Source organism: Lipophrys pholis, assembly GCF_963383615.2.
Source record: "Lipophrys pholis genome assembly, chromosome: 1".
In the NCBI taxonomy this organism is placed as follows: domain Eukaryota; kingdom Metazoa; phylum Chordata; class Actinopteri; order Blenniiformes; family Blenniidae; genus Lipophrys; species Lipophrys pholis.
In genome coordinates this window covers 39,908,452-39,932,528 of record NC_137635.1, presented here as the reverse complement: position 1 = coordinate 39,932,528, position 24,077 = coordinate 39,908,452, and the positions used below count along the sequence as shown (strand labels likewise).

Sequence of the window (24,077 nt, the reverse complement as noted above, 5' to 3'; positions counted from 1 at the left end):
TAGTATGAGGATGGTGCATGTTATGCGTGATTCCTCCTTCTTTTTTTCTTTTTTTTTTTTTTTTGGTTAGCAGATACATATATGAGCATGTTTACATTTAAAAATACAAAAATATATTACCTCTGTAGTTATTTAAGGAAAGCATTTGCACATGTAGTAGCAGTATCAGTATCTGTTACCTTCATTGTGACTTTGTTGTACCTCAAACAAGTAACAAGGTCATTTTCTATACATGAAATTCAAGTAAACAACATCAGGTCAAACAAGGGAAAAAAAACAAAAACAAAAAAAAACAATACGAAGTAGATATTGAAGGACCTCATGCATAATGCAGTATGAGAAAGAAAACAACCAGAGCAAGTACAAAGGGAAACAGCATCATTTTAGAGTACATGGTACATGTGGATTAGTACTCTCGGTTCTGGGTCCGGCCCACCGCTCTGTCTCCTGTACAGAAGCACATGCATCTCAATGGGGTCGCTTTCCTGAGCAGGTTCAAACCTGCACTAATGCAGGCGGGCTTGAAGTGTCCAGAGAACCGCCCCCATTCACGTATCATTTAGTAAAGCTAGAAACACTCACTTGGACTCCTGCGTACGAGAACACGCAGTCGTGCGATGACTACTCTTTCACACACTATCGTTAGGACAAGAGTAAGTAAGAAGACACTTGAAAGGTTTGGAAAAATATCACTTAAGTTGTTTTTTTCTCTTTTTCTTTTTTTTTTTTAAACCTGGATGACATGATTCGGTGAATTTTTTAGGAGAGATTTTGTGGGAACAGAGAAGAAGTTTTTTTTTAACAGATGGCTTAAATTGAAGCTCCAAACTTGGTTTGAAACCTGGTGAGGAGAAGTAAACAGCAGGGTTTGGAGGTGTTTCCTCACAGTTCTGTCTGCAGGGAAGAAGACAACGATTCTGTTACACAGCAGCATTGTGCATTTTACTTATTTTTCTTCCATGTACTATCAGTACAATATACTACTCCGTGTCCGCATTGTTTCTGCCTTTGTCTGACATCAATTTTTTTTTTTTTTTCCTTCAGTGTACGGTCCATGTTAGGATCACACCTTGCATAGTGTAACAGCACACCAAACAGACACCACACATCCAGGTTTTTCCCCTGCGCTTCTTGCCTGTGTCGGCCGAATAACAACAACAAAAACAATTCAGTACACGTGATGCAGCGGGACACCGGAGAGGTTTTTCACCGATCTATCTGCATTGGGTGGATGACGACGGTTCATGCCTGAACATCGTACAGACAATAATACTGTTAGACGAAACAAAACAAAAACAAATACTGCAGATATCAGTGCTATGGGTACACACAAGACTTAGAATAGTAGTGTATTTCTTTTCTTTTTTACAATAAGACTGCGGAGTAGTGGAGTTATACATCTAGTACTTTGGCTCAGTAGAAAATAGACTTGAAAAGGAATATGTGCACCGAATGCATACAAGTATCTGGATATACTGCTGTACAATAGTTCTCTCATCTGACAACAAGAATTCTTAACATGAGGACGTATCATTTGTAGGCTACAAGTAGGTAATAATTTCAGCTGCTCCAAAACGTCTTAAATGCTCGGTCAAAGTCTTTCCAACAATCTTTCATGATGCTTCTCTGATTGCCTGCCTGCTCAGTGTCCTTTCACGGTGAACCACCTCAGCCGGGCTGTGTGCCGACAACCCCTATCCTCGCCATCCTCATCATCCTCACCACCCTCCACGTCTTCATCAGTTCATAATAGGTAGTACAAATAACTCACTTACACCCCGACGGGGTAATTTTAGAAGAAAGCCGGCTGTGCTCGTAGTATACCACTTTAAAATGTTCCTGTCTTTATGCTGATGGTTGTCGATGTATTGTAAGGAATTAAAAAAAAAAAAAAAAAAAAAAAGAACCAGGAAAAATTTAAATTTGTCAATAATTAGTTGACATAAATGTTGAGGTCCATTAAACTTGTCGAGTTCCTATAACGAAGACAGATGAAATATAACTCCACCCTACCTTCTAAAGTTCATAATGTAGGGAGACAAAGTCAGACACTCGCAGTAACGGGAGAATTTAGGCATTTTGTCCCTGAATTCAGCTCTTCTGAGCATCATCATTTTGTGTTGCACCGGCGGATAACATATAAGAGTCGCACGCTGCCAGAAGTATGAACCAGGCCTGTAGTGTTTCAGGGAAACTACTTGCATGTCTCTCACCACTCTTTTGGTTCTAAGTGTGCTGCTGTGGTCACAGCTCTTAGTGTCCTTGTTTTCTCAGTTCATGGCGTGCTGGCGAATAGTGTGGAAGATCCAGTCCATCTTGGTCGTCCAGCCGCCGTGGTGGGCGTCGTTCATCTGCTTCATGAAGTAGTCCAGAGCCTCCTGCTCCGACTTGTCCAGGGCCAGGGTCTTCCTGATGTAAGCGATGTCATCGAAGGACTGGAGCTCGGGCATCCCCGAGCCCAGCATCATGGAGAAGAGGTTGATGAAGAGGTTGGCGTGCTGCCGGATTGCCAGGTACGCCTTGTAACACATCTCCTGAAACCTGATGAGGGGGGAAAGGAGCAGAAAAACACGTGGTTGGAGGAAGATACAATTCAGCCAAGCGGCTAGGTAATCGTGTGTAAAACCTCTCACGCGCCTATTTTTTCCAACAACCTCACATTTAGTACATTTAGTACATTTACCTTTCAAACTCTCTCGTTTTGGTGCACTCTTGTGTCCCTTTGCTAATGACAATCAAGAAGTCTTGTGTGAGCACAAAGGGAACGCGCTCCCGCTTGTATCCAAACTTCTTCTTCTTGTGGTCAAGGAAATGGCCAAAGTCAATGTGGAACAGCTGTGAAAGCAGAACGGGAAAAAAATCAATTAGCCGAATCCGGTCTGTGCATGGAATCTATCACAGACGATATCAGCATTAACCTTACCTGCCCGTCATCTTTCACCATAATGTTGCTGTTGTGCCTGTCGCCGATGCCCAGGATGAATGTGGCTACACAGTAGCCTGCGCACGACCGTGTGAACAGATCGATGGCCTGGTCATACCTGAGACGTTACACCATCCGGTGAGAAAAGGATGCAACTTTGATAAGATTTCACCATTTTCTTCCCATATTAGTGATATGAAACTTGGAAAATATACATAAAGGCGAAAAAGAAAACAAAATAACATTCTGATGCCTTTTGGCCGAGATAAAAATGACAGAATAGTGTAAATAGATCATTCAGAGACCCTGTAAGATATAACAAGATTTATTTTATTATTTAAATAATCCGCACAGCATTTTAAAATCTCCCGATGAAGTCCTAAAAAAAACTGAGATGATTTTTTTTTTTTCACTAAGATATCAAACACTAAAAAAACACATCATCACTATGTTTTTCTTGGAAGATATTTTCACCAGAAATTATTTTAACTGAGAACTTGTCAGCTCTGCAGAGGCCCACTTCTGCAAAATCACATGAGACAGGAAGACTGCCTGAAGCATCAGTCACTTACATTTCTCCCTTGTTCTTGTCTTTGAGCCACTGATGCAATGTATGGCTGTTGAACTGCAGCGCCCCCTTTAGGCCTCCCTTGCACTGGATTTGCATGATGGTGTGCGAGTTCCTCACTACCTCAATCAACCCCACACAGTCACCGATGGACAGACAACCGTATGGCAGCATCCTGATGGCGGAAAGACAAAAAAGAAACATAAGGGAGGCGTCAAAACGAAGATGGCAGTGATGGACTTTGTATTTGATGACCCGAGGTGGCCGGTAGGAGTTGGCACTAATCCTCATTCAAGTATGAAGTGCAGAACATGAAAGGTCCAGTGCCTGTTAAGGTGTACCTGCATCCCTGCTGTCATGGTGAAGTGAGGAGCCTACCTGAGATCAAGGCCTTGGTTCTGCCAGATGTTCTCCATTATCCTAATGATCTGCAGCGTCAGCATGTCCTGCCTTAGATCTATGAAAGCAGAAAGAGACAAGGAGGCGGAAAACAGTGAGGTGAATATTAGCTGCTCAGATGCTTTGATCATCTCCTCGATGCATTATGGAGCACAGCTTTCAAACTCAGGCTGGTCACAGATGGTGCAGCGACATGCACAAGCAGCTGCAGTAAAGTGTGACGTCCTGAAATTCTGTAAAGAGCAAAGATGGGGTTTTGTCTGTGTACCATGATACAGCTCACAGGCTTAGACTGAATTATGCTGCGTGCTCAGCAGCAGCAGCAGGTTTGTATCCGTCTGAGTGTGCTGAGACAGTGAGGCAGGGAAGAACACGTGGAGATGGAGGCAGGATGAAGATAGGCATGTGGAGGATGCAGACTGAGCTCACCGTCTCCATTTTTGAAGATGATTTCATTGTTCTGAAAGAGCAGCTCCGACATCATGTCTGGATTCTCCCAGTTAAGCCACAGAGGTCGTTTTGCTGAAGACATCATCCTGCATTCCTCCAGGCTAGGACCAAGACATGGGCATGTTTAAATAGGGAAACATACAGAAAAGGAAGAAGAAGAAAAAAGCCAGCTATCACAAACTGTGGCTGTCCACATGAGCGTTGACTCACTACAAAGTATACATTGTTGTATCTCAGCCAAGTCATGTGGGCTTAGTGTAAAGAGAGGCCGTGTTTCAGACAGTGAACACAACATAACCCTGAAAATACTTCGTCCACACAGAACATTTTCATTACATCTGGTGATATTTATAAAGCCTTGAAGAAGGAACGACAAAAGCAACACCAGCAGGGGAAACTTGGACTAAGAAAATAAATGCAAATCTATTGAGAGAACAAAGTGTGATATTGTCGGCGAGTGTTGGCGTACCGCAGGTTTCCCAGCTGATGTGCGGGATTCAGGGGGGAGGTGAAGCTTTGCAATGCATCCATGTAGTCGGGCCTTCTCATCTGCTCCACCAGGAACTTCATTTGAACCTTGGGAGAGTCGAACAGGCACATCAGTGATTCATATTCCACAGCTGAGCAGCTGGGGGAAGAGGTCAGTCTGTTAAATATGCATTAAGCGGTGTCGAACTGGCCCTGCCGCTCTCTTTTTATCAAAATTATTTACTGCCCACAATGAGGTAATGCTGCCTCATGCAAAGGTTTTTAGCCAATGGCATGCACCCTCTGGTGGCCATGTGTGAAGCCCACAGTTTCAACAAAAAAAGAGATTTTTTTAACGGCCAACATCAGCAGTTTTATAAAAAATGAACTCTGTAATGTTTCAGACCTCAGTATACGTTCTTCGTCTGACTCAATTCCTGAGGCCACTGCGACTATAATTATATTTGATCCCACAGATAGAAGAGACAGGACTCGGGATACCTCCATATGGATTAAATCTACATGGAATAATTAAAAAAGATTTGTCCTCAAGTGTTTATTAACTTATGACCTTAATAATGTGAGAACATGTAGTTTCCTCTAAATATCTGTAAAGTGCCGCTTTCACACAATTTATATTAGAGCTGATCTCGGTTTGATAACGGATGTATTGTATACAGTTCTTCCACGTACTGAAGCAGTGTGGAGCCATTCACGAAGGCCCGACTCCCGCTGTGAAAACCTCTAAACATGTGACTGATGCCTCCAGGCTGGACGTTAAAGTTAACATAACTTTTTTTTTTAATGGTATATTCTGTACTGTTACAGATGAGATCAGGTTTATCAGGATTAGGTTAATCCATTATTTAGATCCTCCTATTTTTTATTATAATACTTCTGTGCATATTCTCATTCCCAACTGGACTTGTTCTTATCTTGATCAACAAATCCAGCTGACTTCATTCAGTTGGTTTGAGATTTCAGTGACAACACATTTCAGAATTTAAGAACAAGTTCAGCAGGTTCCTCAATGTGTACCGATTTCCTTTCCCTGTGGCTTTTGCTTGGGAGGAAATTCCTGTTTGCATTTCTTTGTAAACCTTATGTCCACACAAAGAGAAGAACAAGGCCTTGAGACAAGCTTTAACCCCCCGCGTTAAAACATGAATTAAACTGCACACAAGAAATAGCATCATTAAATGAGTATGAGTATCATTTAGTTTATAGACGCATGTTGTTTTGCAAATGGTTTGAATCTAAATTCCTGTAAACAGGCAAAAGCAACTGTCCGACTTCTATTACTCCAGTATTTTGTGGCATCTCCACAGACAGATTGGTCCAGATGTTGTCAAGATTAAAGCCAACGATTCAGTGGATCACAATTAACAGCTGCCAGCTGTCCGATTACCTTCTGCGCCTCATCTTTTTTCTCCTGTTTGAGGAGATCAGTCAGATTGATGAGTTTCTCCATGGCTTCCACCTGTCTGCTCAGGTGCTTCAGATACATGCCGCAGGCCCGGCAGTACGATTCCAGCAGCAGGCCAAACCGCTGACTCACTGTCTTGTTGTGCATCTCTGACCTTCACACATTGAGGTAAAGGGGGGGCAGAAGAATGAAGAATTGCGAACAAGTCCATTGCGTCCCAATGAAAAGCTTCTAGCATTTGCGTTAATACACAAGCAGCCTCCAAAAATATGAATCGACAAAAGTCTTCTAAAAGGCAGTTCAAACTTCAACATACAAAAGCTCCATTTAAAAAAGGACGACTCATTTAAAATAACTCACTTCAAATGCCAGAAGAAGAAATGTCCTATCCTCTGATTGGTTAATGCCTTTTTCAGCAGGAAGCGTGCTAGAGGGTTATCAAGGTACTGCTCATATTTCAAAACCTGAGAACAGGAACCAAAATACAGAGAAGAGCTTCAGTTACATCAAAACAAAACAATACAATGACAAAGGTTTACTTTCCTATGTTAACTTATTTTATACTAGTAACAAGATGATGGTACTACACACCTGAACCAGTTGTATAAGGTACTGTGAGAGTTTGTCATCAGTTAGGTATTTCTCAAGGCACTTTACGGCAAAATCTCTGATCATGGGATCGGGGAAGTTGCAATCCAGCAACTCCATGGCTTGTTCTGGCTTGATAGCGGGCCAGTCCTTCAGAAGGCAATACATCTGAAACCAAACCAAACAAAAACAAGGTAGCTACACATCTATTTTTGAGTATTTGTGCACTTTCAAACAGCCCTACTGTGCATGGAAAGACTGCAAATAAAGTGAACCGACAAAATGAAAGCGCAGCAGCAGTAGAAACCTGAGCTCACCTGTGCAACCTCATCTCTGGAGTTCCATTTCACAGCCAGGAGGATCTTGGGAAGGATCTCCGGCAAATTGCTGCAGTCATGTCTGAAAGAGTTAAAAGGGAATAAAGTTTTAGGTTTTCTAACATCTGAAGTAACAGAATAGTCATTCAAAGAGGTGAATACATCAACTTAAAAGACAATACAAAGTGTCTCAAAATGTCAAAAGTAGTAGATTATTGTAAATAAATTTTCTACACATCAAGTCTAAGTATGATCATGATCATGTAGCGATCACCTAGTTTCAGTCCAAAGTGCCCCCCTCACACACCAGCTGTAGGAGCGCCATACCACCACACCCACATATTAATTACCTGTGCCGCCACAGAAAGTCTTTCTCCTGCTCAGTGATTTCAGACAGCGGATCTCTGTTACACACTTGCCGAAGCTGATCATTGTCACTGTCAGTCAGGGGATTGTCACGTGCCAGTCTGTTGCTCTGCAACGCCACAAAACACACGTTCATGGCAAGTAAACAAAATTGTAGTGACAACGCTGCATCTGGACAAAAGAGACCTGTTTATCATACGAATAAAGTTGTGACCTCATGTTTCTGTGTGCAAAGAACATGAAGCACAAGGAGATTACAATCAAAGCAAGTGCATAATAAAAGAATGCTTGTTATCTTACCAAACCGGTGTGGCAGTAGTTAAAGCCAAGCTCTCTGGAGATATTCCAGTTTGCATGGTCCTCGATGGTGGTCATGTCAGGGAACTTGACAGGACAACTGAAATGATCAAACTCCAGCTCCAGACAAGGGGTTTCCTGTTTGTTTACAGAGTGGGAGAAGGGGAAAGGTCAAACAAGGCATTTATTGTCATCAAAGAAAGGTGTCTGTGTCAATGAGTAATTAATTAAGTGAGATAAGAAGCTTGGTTGTTTAAATCGAGGCGGATTAAGTCGAGCACCCACACAGAACTGGTTGTCACCGAGTCCTTTAAAACTGGGTCATAGGGCTTAGAGGCTTGTAACCAGCACTCAAATTATAAATACAGTATGTCAGAAGCCACAAATGTAACAATAATGCTCAACATGTCAGCAAAATCATTACAACAAATGCCAAAAACTCATTTATTTTGATTACAAAACAATAAAGTTTAGAGAGCTAATTAAAAAAAATTCAATTCAATAGTACAACCGAAGAATTTTCTTCATTAGAAAACTATTCTGCTGTTCATGATGTTGACATTTGCTGTTCACCTTGTTGGGGTTTGAGCCCGTGACGCCGATGGGATTGAGCAGGTCCTCCAGGCCGTGTGGGACGGGCCACAAGTTGAGAGCCATCTTTCCTGCTACGAGTGTGTGGGTGTAGTCAAACAGGTTGATGTTGCCCCAGGCGAGGGGACAGTGCTCCTACCAGAAAACAACCAGAAGATGACACGTGAAAATCATTAAGATGTCAACAGCTCAGGGCTATAAGCAGGCAGGTGCGGCACAGAAAAGAACAGGAGGGTGTTTGTTTACACCGACACCGACTGATTTCCCGAGTTAATTAAAGAAGAACAAAAAGCACAATGGATGTGACTGGTTTTGCCTGTTTACAGTCGTTAATTAACCAGACTGGGTCAAACAGGATGTGTGAAGTACGAGAAGATTCCCCACTTGAAAACGTGTCCTTTCAATTTGAAAAGGAAACAGAAAGCTGCAGTATTTGGTTGCAATAGTCGCTCTTTGACAGACGATCAAATCAGAGGACAGTTCATCGTCCTGCCGAGAGCAAGTCTACCAAACACGGATTGTCATTTTCGACATTCACACAGGTCAAAGCAGCTTTTAATGACTGTAGTGAGTACCGGTAATCATGACGTCGATGACATCACAGAGGGGGAGCTACCGGATGTAAAACTAAGTGTGCCTGTGTGCTATGAAATCAAACATCATTTTCTCCTGACAGGTTTGCAAAAGGTCAATTACCGATTAACTTTTTTTGATTGAAACAAACTTTTAATAGATTTGTGACACAACGTCAACGTGTGAGCTTACTCTCGTGTGACAATGGCCCTCGATGGTACAACATCGTGACCACAGGCGAAGCGGAAACAACAGTGTGTGAAATTCTAAACATGGTAATTTGTATTTAATTTCACTGCTAACCTCCTTAGCTCCCTTCCTCCCTTTGACAGAACAGATGGAGAGGCAGAGGCGGGCAGCTCGGGGAATTTCTGGAATGTACATGTCGTAGTTCAACCACTCGTTCCACCTGGGACCAACATGAACAGAGACATTAGTATGATCAATCACATGGTCGTCACAGAACTCAGTGTGTAACGTGCTGTTCGCTCACTACGCAGTACCTGGGGTTTGAACAGGGCACGCGCTGGGTGTTGACATTGTCACACAACTGCTCTCCACCATGATAGATCCCGGTCCTGACGTAGATCTACAGAAGAACATATATATGCACTAATCCATTTAAGCAGTAAAGACATCTTTCAACAAATGCCTGACAAAGGCGAACAACCACACGGCGTCTAACGTCATTGAATAACATCCGAGGAGATATCAAATTACAGTCAAAACATATTTCAGTCAAACCAAAATAAAGTAGAAAATCTTTTGAGAGAACCAGGTGACGTAATCCACACAAAGCAAAGTAACATGACTGTACCTTGTCGATGTCTCTGATGTTAACATTGACATAAGTGGCGCACAGTATTTTGATTCGCAGCGTTCCATTGATAGTCCATAGACACTTGGTGGCTGTTTCCCCATTCATGTAGGGCGTCGCTGTGGATATTCGCCTCGCATAAGATGGCATAGTGAAGTTGTCCATGGGCAGTTGGGAATATAAACTGTCTTTTGCCATCAACATCAAGTTGGGCATCCGTCCCAGCATGATACAGCTGCGCACATACTGTCAAAGGCAGACAAAGTGACATTTTATAGCATCTGTGATCGTGACAGCATGATGGTATTCATGTCATCTGACATTTTGAAGACAATTTCTAAGATAACCAGCTCGGGAAATAAAAGAAAAAAAATATCTGCACTCGCAATTACTTCTTAGCAGTAGCTGAAGCATTCGGCTCTACTGCCGTGTGATGTGTACAGTATTTTCTTGGATCAGCACATTTTACAGGCAGGACATTTCCTCATAAATTTCATTTCATGTCATGAATGTCAGGAGCATTTGTGCGGGATGATAATTTGATGTGAAGTAGATCTTTTTTCACTTCTAAGTACAACAGCATCAGATGCGGCCGGGCGAAGATTAAATGAGATTACCTTGTACTGACTCAGAGGGTACTTCTCCAGTAAGTATTCATCACAGCCGCAGACTTTGAGGATGTACTTTCCCTGATACTCCTGCACACACATCTTTAACTGCTCCTGGGAGAGCAGCATGCTGCGCGTCTTTTTCCGGATGGCTTCGGCAATCACCTGCTCTGGCACATAATCGTGATTGATCTTCAGGGTGTACTTCTGTTTGTCATTGCTGGGTGAAACGATGACCCAAATGACCACGATGATTTGACCTGCAGGAGAGAAAACAACAAATGGATCCGACGGGGTCGTTTGAAAAATTGTGTAAAATATTTTGTGGTGCTGCGAACGTTTGCTGCACTCCCCAGAGTGAAACGTCCTACCTTTGTCGAGCTTGTTATAGATGTGCCTGGGGAGCTCTACTGAGGATTCCACGTTGGGAGGGTAGACGTATAAAGCTCTGCTGTGGGGTCCGTTACTATCTCGGAGGTCCACCGCTTCTTTGCAAACATTTAAAATGTTCCTTCTGAAATCCTGCACTTCTGGATCTTTCACCAACTCAAACTCGCATATGGGCATTCCAATGGCAAAACCTAAAGGAAATAAATTGTTTAGGAAACGTGTGTCAATTGCCCTGAAACATCTTTCAAGATGAATTCTTATCGCGCGAAAGGATAATTATACACTGTCTGGCATGATAAAGTATATTGTAGAAGACCAGCTGAGTATCACACAGTATTATGTTAATCTTTCTCACTATGGGAAAGAGCACTGACAAGGCCAGTGGCTGTTATATTACCCCGGTGTAAAGCAGGTCATTTTAAAACTGCATACCGATCTCTCTGTTGAGAATCTTCTCTTCTCTGTTGCCCACTGGCTCGATGACTTTGAGGAAGGCCTGGAAAAGCCTGAGATCGCACAACCTCCTGGTCTCGTCGTAAAACTCCTCCCGCTCTGCCTCTTGAGTGACGCTGACAAAGATGTAGGAGCTCTCCTCCTGCAGCAGATGGTAGAGAGGGTACTTCCTGGCCTCTTTGAAAAGCTCATGCTTAACTGTGATAAGTGTGGCCTCCCGGAGGCACTCCAACGTGAGAATCATGCCATTTGGCAAAAGGCAGTCCACTAGGATGCTGGGGGGCATCAAGTGCATCCCCCATAGTTCTCCTGACGAGGGTCTGGGAGGCATGGTTCAGCCAGAAAATCCGCTCTATTCAGTTTCAGAGCCTGGTAATTACCAGATGAGCGATATCAGCCAACTGTGAGAAATAAGGAAAGAGAATTATATAAGAACTTGTGTACAACGTTGCAAAAGGCTTGAGGTAAATATTTAGTTTAAGTGATGCAAAGACACTTAATATAAAATGCTAAGTTGGATGATTCAAATTTACTAATGGCTGCCAAAACTTTTATTAAAGGAGTAATTACAGTGTAAGGAACGCTGCAGCATCTTTTAGGGATGTATGGTAAAAACAACATGTCGCCAGACTCAGCCAATATTGACTGTGAATGTAAATATGAGAAATAAAGTGTCTGTTGAAATGACATGCAAATAAAATACATTAAAAATGCAGAAATGTTCAATGTTTGACTCAATAGAATAAGGCACATTTACTCAGATTGTAGCTGCTGTGAGGATTTTTTCTGGAGTTTTTTCTGATTATAGTACACATAATAAATAGCATGAGTATTTAACATAGTTTCAAAGCCGTACCAACATCGATTGTCTAATTGACAGTTATTGTATGCAGGCATCTGCTAAATAGAAATCGAAGCACAAGTAGTCATTTCATGTTAAAGGTAGGAAGAGCCAGCATTGTAATATTCATCCAAAATAATTTGTTTTTACCTGTACAATAACACTGTAATTACACATAAAAGTTCCACTAATGATACAGTTTTACACACGGATGTAAATATACTCTCACAACCAGCAACGTTTATGTTTTAAAGGAAATGGCAGATAAAAATGCAAATGGTCCTATTTACATATTTTCCTGAATAAACATATGCTTTTTTGAATAGCACCATCAAGAGAAGAGCAGGCCTAATGTTTTCATTCCCAATGCAAGATAACTTTATATATTGATTGAGTGGATAATAAATGTGCACTTAGCATTTATAGCAAACATTTATACTGAGGGGAAAATCGGTTGAGCGGGATCTATCCGACACTCCTTATGCTTGACAGTTTATTACACTCCGTCATGTAAAGTGACGTTCATTCAGTTCGACAGTCGACTGGTAGCAAAACATTTAATAATTCAATAAACGATTTGCATTAATATGCGTGTGCTACTTTTCACAAAAAGCAAACGAACGAAGCCACAAACTACATCATCTGAAAGGGGGAAAAACATGGTGACTTTAGTTCTCAGTGTTAAAAATATGCTAACTCACAGACAGAGCAGCGATGAAGTGATAAACATCCAGTGATGTCGGCTCAAACCACTTCCAAAAGCCATGTAAACAAACTTGTTAGCCGCTTCAGTTTAACATGGGGTGACGAGGCTGATGTTTAGCCTTCAGCCTGGGCTTTGACAGTCACTTCGCTCGGCTTGACGTGTGCTACAGTTTTGTTTTTGTTTTCGGTGTTTCCACTGAAGCGAGATGTTGTTTCCTCGGCTAGCCATGCTAGCCAAGTTCACTAAGCAGATCAATGTCATAAGCAATATGAAAACCTCGACTCATACATAAGCTAATTTTAGTCCGACGGTACTATAATAAACACCACGAATCGCGGGTGTGCCATGTGAGTCACTGGGTGGTTGGTTCGGTTAGCAGTGGAGAGCAAACAACCGGCCAACAACAACGATAAAGACACATGTTAAAGCTACCTGTGTCAGATAGCCGAGCCGGTTAGCCGCGGAGCTAGTTAGCCTGCACGACCATTAGTCGCGGCTCGCCGAGGAAATCCCATCCGTGCCCGCTCGGGACGTCTCACACCGCGGTGCTAGCTCCGACGTTAGTCCATCCGCACCACGGCAGCGGGGCAGCGCCCGCTTACTGCGAAGAGAGAACCCTCCTAACTACCGGTAACGGTGTCAATACGCCCTAGCGGAATGAGTCTGTAGTACTTCATGGTGTTGTTCGTCGCGCCGTCCCGACAATAAACTGCACTGTTTAGGGTAGCACGCTAGCTGCGCGCGGCTAGCCTGTTCCAGGGCTGCTGCTGCTAGCAGGCTCCTCGCGAGGACCGCCCTCACGCGCGCGCGCGCGCGCACACAGAGAGAGAGAGAGAGACACACACACACACGCACACACACACACACACACACACACAAACATGGTTATCTGGAGGAGCAGCCTGTCATCATGAGATGAGAAATGTCGGGGAATTATATATCCCGTATATATATATATATGAGTATATATATGAGTATATATATGAGTATATATATGAGTATATATATGAGTATATATACTCAGTCATAGGCAAGAAGCAAAGTCCTCCTCTAAACAAGGTAGTAACAAGTCTGATCGCCTCATTTATTTACCTTATCAGCTTTTATTCCTTCTTATTGTGGTTTTTAGTGAAGGATTTATGTTATAGTGGTTGGCACTCTCACCTCAGCCTGGGCCTTTCTGTGTGGAGATTGCATGTTCTCCCTGTACATGTGTCGTTGTTTTTCTCGATATTCTAGTTTCCTCCCACAGTCCAAAAACTTAATAACTCAGAACTGCCTGGTGTCTGTCTCTGTTTTCTCCTTGTTAATCGTGTACCCTGATCCGCTCCAGAGGATGAAAAGTGCAGAGAATTCAAACTCACCTTTAGCTCATAAGAAAAGTTTATTATTCAATAATACTTCTGCAATCTTACAGCTTAATCAGCTTTACTGTGATTAAAAAGGGACTCGCAGTATTGGATTTTATGGCTGATAAATGATGTGATATTTTCCAACTCATCTTGCTGATGCCAGGGGTGATATCATAAATACATTTTACACTGAATATCAACTTTAGGTCTCCCCTGCAGTGGAATTGATTCATATCTAAGCCCTGATCATATTGGCCAATGAGAAAAGTGCAAAATTGAAGCAAAATGGGTTGGATTTTTTTTTTTTCCTACCATTCATATTGAGCAAAGTCAATACTTGACTTTGACTTGGCTTTATGCAAAACCCACAACATTTCTTGATATTACTTACTTTACTCAAGCATAGAGCATTCAGAGCATTATTTTATTCTAATATATGTTGTATACCTGCTTTATCCAGTCAATAGCTATTGACACATGCAATTCTTTGAAATTGTGGGAGGAAACTAGAGTAAAGCTGAAAGAAAACATGCCAACCTCACACAGAAACGTCCCATCAGCTTTGAGCTTCAAAACTATTATTAACCTATTGAGAGCATTTGTAACATTGCTCTCCATTACTGAGATATTTATTTGATTCTGAAACCAACAATTAAATCTATTGTAGATATTGTGCATCCCTACATGTTGATGATAGACCGCTCCCTCAAACGCGGCTCACCACAGAAAATCATTGCAAAATGCACTGTAGGCTTCAATAGCTTTTGCACCTGATACCTTTTCTGCTGCAGCAGGGATTTTAACCTGGATCCCCCACACTCAATGTCCCCACACGCCTCAATCACATGGATATAAAACATACACTTTTTTAAGTGTCAACTTCAAGGTGATAAACTGGTGTGAGTAGCTGTGCACATCTGTTCATGTAGCAGACAAAACGTTCATCCCCTCAGCCTGTGATGTCGATGTGGGAAAAAAGAAGTCAATTTCTACTTTTAAAACACAATTTTAATAAGATCTTGGCAGAGAAAGAGTTTCTCGGTGTGCTTTGTAGTTTACAAATATCCTGTGGAGGTGATCATTTATTACAGGTGCAGAATCACAGTGCCACCACAAAGGAGGAATTAAATTGCTGTTGTTATCAATGGGAGATCTTGGAGGTGGATATATATTAGCTTTTGTGCTAAACAGTAAACTTGTGAAAATAAATTTAAAAAAATGAAAAAATAAAGCAAAGTTTCATTTGTACATTTGCACTTAGATTCTGTGTATAAAAACGATTACAAGTTATTGAGGGATATTTTCCACATTTTTATTTGGTCACTGGTAAAAACAAGAACTTGTTATTGATTCATAACAAGCTGTAACTAATCCAAATTCAAGAAAGGTCTCCAAAAATAACATTGTTCATTGTCAACAGGCACAATCGTGGGATATTTTTATCCGTGTATGTTTGGCAGCCCATTGTCTCACATTACACATGTGACATCACATCAAATCATGCTCACAACACACTTTCTTTTTTTTTTTTAGCATAACAGCTTGTAAACAAGTATGCTCAAGCATTCTACATAAGTGTTAACACCATGCAACATAAAGCCACACTCTCCTCGGGAGCACGTATGACAGTTTCCGCCTGAGAACATTCAGTCCACTTTTATAAACAGTCACATCCTCGCTCCGCAGTGAAAGTCAGCTGCTCCAAATGTCTCCGCCGAAGAGGAAAGTTTGCATGAGGTCACGGCAAGGTCGTCAGCTAAAACAATCCCTTTCATGTCGTATGTCTATCAGCACACTGCCATATGCTCCGCTTTTGCAGCTGCTGCACGTATTTCACCTCTTGATCTTGCCTATCTCTTCACACAGTCTGGAGAGGTACTGCGTGAGCTTCACCATCAAGATGATGAGGGCTCCTCCCGTGAGCATGCAGGAGGGCCAGAGCAGCGAGTGGAAGACGACGCTGTGGTCGTACAGCCGGGTCAGGAGAACGGTCTCCTGCTGCTCGCCGGGGTCATAGTAACAGACAACCTGCTGGTTCACCTTCAGACGATCGGAAATGTTCATGATCACGGTGTGCATGGCCATGCTGTCCTTCTGGCACCTGGGCACATAGAAACACTGCAACGATTGGAGTGAAGGACACCAAGGTTATTTAGAGGGCAATCAGTCACTCACACTTTTTTTTTGTTTTGTGTGGTTGGCTTTATTTCCAAACCCCAAATACAATCCAACATTTTGTGAATTGTTAGTAGAGTAAGTCCATCACCGGGCCAACACCGGTCATTGTAAACATTTGAAATGGTTCACTAATTCACAGTATTTTCCCTCTGGCACAGTACTCACTTCAGAGCTGGCATCGTGGGTCTCTTCATTGTGAGATAAACGGCTGACACGGCCCGTGTTGTTGATGCTCACATAGACCTGCAGACAGGGGTATTTGGACACCCTCCAGCAGTCCGAGCCACAGTTGTAGGAACAGTTCATGTCTGCTGTGACCGTGGAGTTGAGAACAACACACACATCCTCCTCTGTCCACACGCTGTGTTGACATTTAAATGAAGATCCAATTTAATGCAGGCAAAAAATAAAAAATAAAAAATGAAAAAAATGCAGAGAACACTTTGGGGATCTCATGGTATGAAATCAGCTTGGTTCAGGGTGTTATTTGTTCCTGAAACTCTGGTTTCATAAAGTATTCATTTTTGCAATTTTCAGGTTGAGAGAGCACTGAAACAGTTTGTCAACAAACACACCTGATGAATAAAACATGTTTCCGGTAGAAACAACAACGTATACTCCTTCACAGAGAGAAACAAATAACACTATACTAACAACAGGCTTGTACCTGTCTGCATAGGAGCGTAATACGGTGATACCCAGGACAAAATACATCATGACTGAGGCCAGGATCATTCCAAGTCCCAGAAGAATGGCGCGGTCTTCTCCCGGCTTCAGAGCTGTCACCGTCTTTTTCTTGTCCAATATATCAACCTCACGAAATTTCTGGTAAATTGACCTGATGATAGAAAATGAAGAGAACTCAATATCATAGTATCCAAAGCTCAAGAGCATGACCACTGACGGGTGTCCGGCCTACACCCGCAGCACTTTAAGTCTGTATTTTTAGGTTCAGGATTGCTGTGAATCGGTTACCTCCTTTCATTCCCTCCACCAGCTCCTGCAGAACTTCTGGCCCTTGCCACAAAGAACATCTTTCCTGATGATCCACGTCCTCCTTTGCCTGCTGAGGCAGAACGGAAAGACTGCTGGAAAGACCTGCGAAAAAATTATGACCAAGTTTATGTCTAGCTGTTGCAAAGAAATGCATATTCACTACCAGGATCATAAACATAACATAAATCCCAAGTCACCAGTTTGAAAAACCCAGTTGTAAGAAAAACAAAGACAAATCTTTCTTTACCTTTGGTGCATATTTGCTGTTCAACACCCTTTCCCCCCATCCTTTGCTCGTATAAAGAAAAGTCCAGCTTTGTAAAGGATATCGTATATGCTGCTTCTAATAACCCAAAATCCGTGGATGTGCTGGGACAGGACGCACAACTGACGTAGCCCACTCCGCCAGGTAAACATCTCATTTTGAACACAAAGAAACGCTACAAAGCGCAAACAAGATGACAGATAGCTCCAGATGAAAGGTGTTAATGCTGATGAGGCGCGCATGAAAAACCGACCTGCCCCGTCCTGAACACTTGTGCTGTCAACACAAAGTCATTGGGTCGTCCGTCTCTTGGAAGAACAACAACAACACCTCGCATGTGGCTCCTCACGTTTCCTGCAGGTCCTACCATAGGCAGAAAAACCACAGCATTCAATGTTTCACGTGGAGCTTATCGCTCAATATACGACAATGACTTTGATTCAAATGGAAATGAATGAGCAACGGAGACCGTTTGAGTGATTAGCTGCAGGTCAACTGAGGGTTATTGACTAAGAACCAGTCAATGCAAACCAACTGTGGAAATGACCCATTATTCTAAAACATTGTCTATAACTAATGTATTTAACGAGGCATGTTAGGTTAGGTCATTTCGTCCCATCCAAGCAGTGAGATCATGGTACTTTGTTGTTGCTTATTTATGTTCAAAATCAAAGCCAAAATTGAATTTCAAATACTAATCAATAAACTGTGAGCCAGAAATCAAATCATATTGTTTATTTACTCCTGCTCAAAATGGGTTAGATTTTCTATTCTGTACCCGGTCTCGCTGCATATAAGCAGAATAAGCAAGCAGCCTTCATTTTTCTGGAGGATAACAACCGTGCCAAAGCGCTGGGAGCAGAATAGTTAGAAAACAAGCCAACAAGTTCTTCTTAGATGAGTAATTTCCTTATTGTATCACATTCCCAGCTGCTTAGGGAAAGCGTTGCTCAGAGACAAGCCCAGTGTCACACGTGACATCTGAAGGAGACCATAAATGTTATCTACAAATATGATTTCCTCCAAACACTCTGAATGAATTTGCATGCATACCCACAACAAAGAGTCACACTCACATGGATTTTATGCTCCGCCTCACTATTTTCCGGCTTTTCTCCTCCGTTAAACCACACTGACCGTTGCCACCGGAGTGACTCGAGTTCCACACATAACTGTATTGATTTCAGCTAAACATGGACGCACACTTTTGGAAAGACCTCCTTGTATCCACTTTACTGTCAAGCAAAAGATTTGAAAGGGTCTGGGAGCTGTAAATGTGTTGGTGGCTGGCCTCGCGCTGCATGCAGCCTGGATTTACAGTGGCTGCCAAATAACTTTCAGTGTAAGGAATGGGCTATGACTGTACTTAATGATATACAGTGCAGATTATCTCACTGCTGCTTTGAGCCTGACCTTGCAGAGCCTCCACCACTAACAACAACAGATTTGTAGTTTATCACACATTTGTTGTCTTCATGTGTAATAGTTCATCCATATCGGCTTGTACAAAAATGGATTCCGGAGCGAAATCGCTAAAAATGCACAACAGAAGTTGAAAAGTTCTTTTCTCCAGATGATAGCCACCACCTTGGAAAAATGATTTTCAATATATTCGTGTCCTTGTTAAAAACACTGCTTATTTAAAAATGTACTGAGTCTGCAGTGTCACAACATGAAGCACAGCACGGTGACAGTCTTTGTGTTTGTAGAGATGCTCTTGATGCCCGGCACCAGTGTGGAACTGCTTACAACAGCAGGAACGTATTGTTCAGATTTTCCTGTTATCAGTTTAATGAATATCCTGAGCCAGAGGCAGATAGGATCAACCGACCTCCCTGTATGTTTTTCATGGGTGTGTCCTCAGTTCATATTTCTTCCAGCTGCCTTTCTCCAATCTTGGGAGAGTGAATGTAAGACTGAATGAATGACACTGCACCAAAAATGGCACATGTTAAACCGCGTAACTGTAGAGCAGGTGTTATCTTAGCGTTTACTGAATTGCACAACTGTGTACTGACATGTTGTGTGAAGGAACACAGATAAAAGACCTTTGTCTTACTGAAGTTCAACTTCAGTTTTTCAACCAACAACAGCAACTGTGAGTTCTGCTTCATCTGCACAAAAGTCTTAAACAGATCCAAGAAAGCAAAGATGAGTCATAAATGAACATAGACAATTTACTTAAAGCGAACAAGACCTCATTCAAATTCAAAACAAAGGTTTGCAAAAGAAAGAAAAAATCACACGAAACATCGGTCAATTTACTAAATTGACAAAAAGCTAGAGACAGAGAAAATGCACAAAATAATATGGTGCATATAACAGAGATGAGGTGATTATATACTACAAAATGACCAAAGGTATACAAGAACTTCTGTAGAAAAATTGTAAAGGTACACAATGGTACAAAGGTAGAATGAGATACAAAACAAATGCCAAGGAACACAAAATTACAGATTTGAACTGAACAAGGAAACTCCCAAATAACAAAGGAAAAGCTTTAAAGAGAGGTGAAATAACTTTAAAGTCAGAATTCTATCAACAGCAAGTCACTTCATAGGGCAACAAAACCAACACAGGACATTAGAAACTCAACCATGAGCAAAGAAACAAAACAAAACAGCAATTTTGTGTTTCCTTTTGTGTGTTTTTTGTATTGTTGATAGCTAAACAACATTTCTAATGTCCAGAACCTTTTGTTTCAGAAAGTACTCTTGTTTAGACTGAATTTTCCTGGTGTCGGGTGAAAGCAGGGTGTTTAACATATAAAGAGTAGTCTGAGGGTACAGTTTTATTATTGCTGTAGCAGGTGGTGAGTCTCACCTTGCGGCAGTTGGAATTCAAAGCCTGTCTTCCCATCATCGCACTCTTTGATCAAGAATGTCTCAGGATGTATTTTTCGCCTTGTCCTCCAGTGATTATTGTCTTCCTGACATATGTTTGGGCGTTGGCACCTTAGAAATGTCACATGCTCTGCTGTACGGTTCCCAAAAGAAGCATAACACGGCAGTAAACACTTACCTGAGGAGCACCAACTGGTAACTGAGGAATGTGAACTGTGCCAGGCCCACAAAACTCTGTGTGTTCAGCACGTTGCTCATCGAGCTGTACACAATGAGGTGTGGGAACATCCATGCATAGATGCTTTTAGTGCAATTTTGCCCATTACTGCATTTCGTCATTGACTTGCTTTTCTTTTGTTACAGTAAGAAACAGCATCATCATGTAATAGGATTCAGGCCGCACATAAACGAATGTTGTTTTGTGATCCCTTTTAACAGGTCAGTCACAGAATGTGCTCTGCTACAAAATGTGATCACTCCTAAATGAATATCCCTCCGGTGGCATCTGTAAAAGACTGAAAGTCCTTTATGCCCCCCAGCTTTGTACTGAGTGTCAACCCTCGGCTGTGTGCTTGATCACATTTAAGCACATGGTCTGCTCGTCTGTGTCTCACTGTCTCTCTCTTGTGTATGCTGTAATCTGTTCTTTTTTTTTTTCGCAGTCAAATTGCAGTAAGCCCCAGCCTAGGAGTGTGACTACAGTATAATGAATTGAAATAGCAAGTGGTAACATGAACAAATCTGTGAGGTCCTACCTCTTGTTGCAAGGCTTTTATGATAATCCAGACTTTGGTCTACAACTGTCAGCAGTGGCTCTCTCCAACGTGGTCCCGGCTCTGGGGAACAGCAGCTGGCTACCTCTTATTTAAACTCTTACCCCAAGTGAACAGGATGCCAGCCATACCTGTGTCAGTAATATGAGTTCCCTGCACAATGCCGTCATGCTTAAAATGAGCCAGTCCGGCACAATGACTCTCCCCTGTACCTTTGAATAACTGGCTATGGCTGGCTGCACTGTGGGCCGCTGCTGGCAATGCTGCACATGGGCAGAGAAAGAGCAAAATCAGAAACGTTTACTTCAAACTGCTCTGTCATTATGTTACACGTGTGAGGCAAGTAAAGTATTTCTATTGTTACTTTACATCAGTGCATTTCAAGGTGATTGCACTTTAGTGAAGTGTTCATTTTTCTCAAGACTTTTCATCTTTAATCCCGACACTGGAATACAAATATCTGGATTTCTTTTCCTTATGTTCTTAAAAATGATCCTTTCAAAATCTACAATGATGATTCAGAGTTTAAGTGGTGTCTGATAGCCATACTTATCAATATTGATGCCTTAAAAACACATTATGATTTAATTAATTTTTAAGTGCAAATTATAATTTTGCTCTATTTAATTAAGTCCAGTTCAGAATCTGTTCTTCCTTTTCAAATTAAGTAGCCTTAATAATCTCAATAGATACAGTTTACCAAAGTATTTTCACACACATATCTGTGATTCTACCTAAAGAAAGAATGTGAGTAGTTTTGTCAATCTGAACAAATATTCTGTGATCATAGATAAAAGTCCAAACTCTGCTGGGCTTCGAGGGAGAGAAAGAAATATGAATGTGTCCACAAGGTGTCGCTGCAACCTCAGAAACTGAGGACAGATTCATTCTTATGGGACAAACAATGTGTGACTTTAATACTCAGCCATGATAGATTGATTTTGACTTCAAATCGTGTGACATTCTATGTCAATCTATGTCATTGTGGGTGGAGATGGAAGCGTTTTTTTCTGGTTTGACAGAGACTCCAGTTGATGGGTCAACCGTTATTACAGCTACAGCTTTCATATTTCTTTTTTTTTGGTTTTTGCTTAAAAGCAACACAAAAAAAAAAGAAAATAAATATTTGAAGTGTGAAATGAGATTTATATTTTAATGGAGCATGAAATTCCTACATGTTGGGCATGGGGAAAGTTAAAAGGTCATATACAGTATAATAATTCTAAATATTTGTTTACCACACTGAATCTGTAAATGTTTTCCAACCGTTTGCGTTGATGACTCCTGTGTAAGCAGTCATTTCCTCTGCAGTCTGAGGAGATGAGGGATTTCTTCAGCCTGACCCCGGCTGATGAGCCATCTTGGCCGCAATCTTCCCTCATCTTGCTTGGTGTGTGTGTGTGTGTGTGTGTGTGTGTGTGTGTGTGTGTGTGTGTGTGTGTGTGTGTGTGTGTGTGTGTGTGTGTGTGTGTGTGTGTGTGTGTGTGTGTGTGTGTGTGTGTGTGTGTGTGTGTACAATTATGAATGTCTGTCCCTTATAGCAACAGCATGAGATTGGATATGGTAAGAACATTTCCACCCACCACTCTGCTTTGACTGCCTCCTGCAAGCTTTGGTCAACTAATGACCAGCACATACATTGCAAACAGCACAAGAGATCTTTTCCCAGCCTCCCAGCACAGATGCTTTTCCCTTTAATTATACCCTGGCTCTGGCTCCGGCCTTGAAAAAAATAACAGGCCTTTTTTGCATACAGTAAGACAGCAGGGAAATGTGTGCACAAATATAACAGGATGAGAAAAAAAAGACCCAAGGGCAGATGGAAAGGCATTTCTATTTATTTAAGGTTAAGCCTAAACATAGCTGCTAAGTGCAGGCTGTCTTCGAGCGCCACATTTGGAGGTGAAACAACACAGTTACAGGGGGATGAAAGGCGATTCTGCTTCTTTGTTTCTCGGGATCTAAAAATAGCTCCTGATGAGCAGGCAGTGAGGCCGAGCCGCAGTCCCCTTCTCATGCTCCCCTTTCCTCTTTTTCTGTCTCACACTTTCTCACACGCGGAATGTACAATCCCAATAACGCTAGATGTGGATCAAATATAGGATATGATTTATTTTTATGGTCTTGATCTTAGCCCATTTGAAATTCATGTAAATTAATAACAGCTCGAACAAAAGGAGTGTCACCAGTGGCTGTATGTTTACTACCTCTACATCTCTTTGCTGGAATAAAGAACCACATCATTTACATTTATAAGGTTTCTCATCATGATTGATGTTTGCACAGGACATGTTGGATTTCTTTAATGCATCAGTAGGTAATTTTGAAGTGTCTGAAAGTACTATGGACTGATTTGATGATATGAGGTCATTATATGTATCATTTTCTGTGGAAAACCATAGATCGCTTGTCCACATTTCAAATATTTAAATATTGATATCCTGGTCTCTCCTCTGTTTTTATGTACACACACACACACACACACACACACACAAAAAGGCAATACTGCTGTTGCTAAGGCAGTTGATAAAGCCTGGTTTTGTTATTGTCCTGCAGATTAATTCCCCGCCCCCACGCAGATATCACACTGCTGTACTCCTTCTAGTCTCACATTTATGGAGGGAACCAGCGCTAATCTCATTTTACAGAAGACGAGTGCATCGGCACACATAGACCTCATGAATATGGAGGTTTTTGCAGATGCGTGCAGACATGTGTGTCTCATATCTGTTCATGTAAAAGAAACACGGTGGACATATTCGGTAGGTGAAAATGAGTGAATAGAATTTACACCTCACAGAGGTGAGTCAATTCACAATATTTGTGTCTACAATGAATCATATACTCTGTAAAGCCTGGCTTGGGGATGAGGAATTTGCTTCTCATTTC

General features: G+C 41.8%; 2 protein-coding genes across 3 annotated transcripts; both read right to left on the bottom strand.

Annotated features, from left to right (window-relative positions):
• Nucleotides 1-30: 30 nt before the first annotated feature.
• Nucleotides 31-13,574, bottom strand: LOC308112613 (phosphatidylinositol 4,5-bisphosphate 3-kinase catalytic subunit alpha isoform). Its single transcript, XM_080468282.1, has 21 exons — nt 13,214-13,574; nt 11,214-11,635; nt 10,763-10,972; nt 10,401-10,651; nt 9,784-10,029; nt 9,470-9,555; nt 9,270-9,375; nt 8,376-8,528; nt 7,806-7,940; nt 7,490-7,614; nt 7,140-7,221; nt 6,826-6,990; nt 6,595-6,698; nt 6,217-6,388; nt 4,810-4,916; nt 4,320-4,441; nt 3,870-3,948; nt 3,496-3,666; nt 2,924-3,041; nt 2,684-2,835; nt 31-2,541 (listed from the first exon to the last, which is right to left on the bottom strand). Exons 2-21 carry the CDS (start codon nt 11,563-11,565, stop codon nt 2,271-2,273), a joined length of 3,207 nt encoding a protein of 1,068 aa, XP_080324408.1. The 5' UTR covers nt 11,566-11,635; nt 13,214-13,574; the 3' UTR covers nt 31-2,270.
• A 1,556-nt stretch (nt 13,575-15,130) lies between these two features.
• LOC308115963 (calcium-activated potassium channel subunit beta-2-like) lies at nt 15,131-20,501 on the bottom strand. 2 transcript variants are annotated; one of them, XM_080473871.1, is made up of 6 exons: nt 20,396-20,501; nt 17,826-17,935; nt 17,287-17,409; nt 16,979-17,149; nt 16,477-16,672; nt 15,131-16,251 (listed from the first exon to the last, which is right to left on the bottom strand). In XM_080473871.1, the coding sequence occupies exons 3-6, from the start codon at nt 17,343-17,345 to the stop codon at nt 15,967-15,969; spliced, it is 711 nt and encodes a 236-aa protein (XP_080329997.1). In that variant the 5' UTR covers nt 17,346-17,409; nt 17,826-17,935; nt 20,396-20,501; the 3' UTR covers nt 15,131-15,966. The 2 variants fall into 2 exon arrangements, with proteins under 2 accessions (XP_080329997.1, XP_080329998.1); XM_080473872.1 differs by lacking the exon at nt 17,826-17,935 and having other exon boundaries at nt 20,396-20,478.
• Between the last annotated feature and the right edge of the window lie 3,576 nt (nt 20,502-24,077).

Bases quoted from the DNA above. Each gene is read 5' to 3' on its own strand.
- LOC308112613 (XM_080468282.1), bottom strand. From the start codon at position 11,565: ATGCCTCCCAGACCCTCGTCAGGAGAACTATGGGGGATGCACTTGATG. The intron at 9,556-9,783 runs GTACAGTCATGT...GTTCTTCTGTAG, and splicing joins ACATCAGAGACATCGACAAG to ATCTACGTCAGGACCGGGAT. The intron at 2,542-2,683 runs GTAAATGTACTA...CCCCCTCATCAG, and splicing joins AAAACGAGAGAGTTTGAAAG to GTTTCAGGAGATGTGTTACA.
- LOC308115963 (XM_080473871.1), bottom strand. From the start codon at position 17,345: ATGTTCTTTGTGGCAAGGGCCAGAAGTTCTGCAGGAGCTGGTGGAGGG. The intron at 17,150-17,286 runs GTAACCGATTCA...TTCTATCATCAG, and splicing joins GGTGGAGGGAATGAAAGGAG to GTCAATTTACCAGAAATTTC. The intron at 16,252-16,476 runs GTGAGTACTGTG...CAATCGTTGCAG, and splicing joins CCCACGATGCCAGCTCTGAA to TGTTTCTATGTGCCCAGGTG.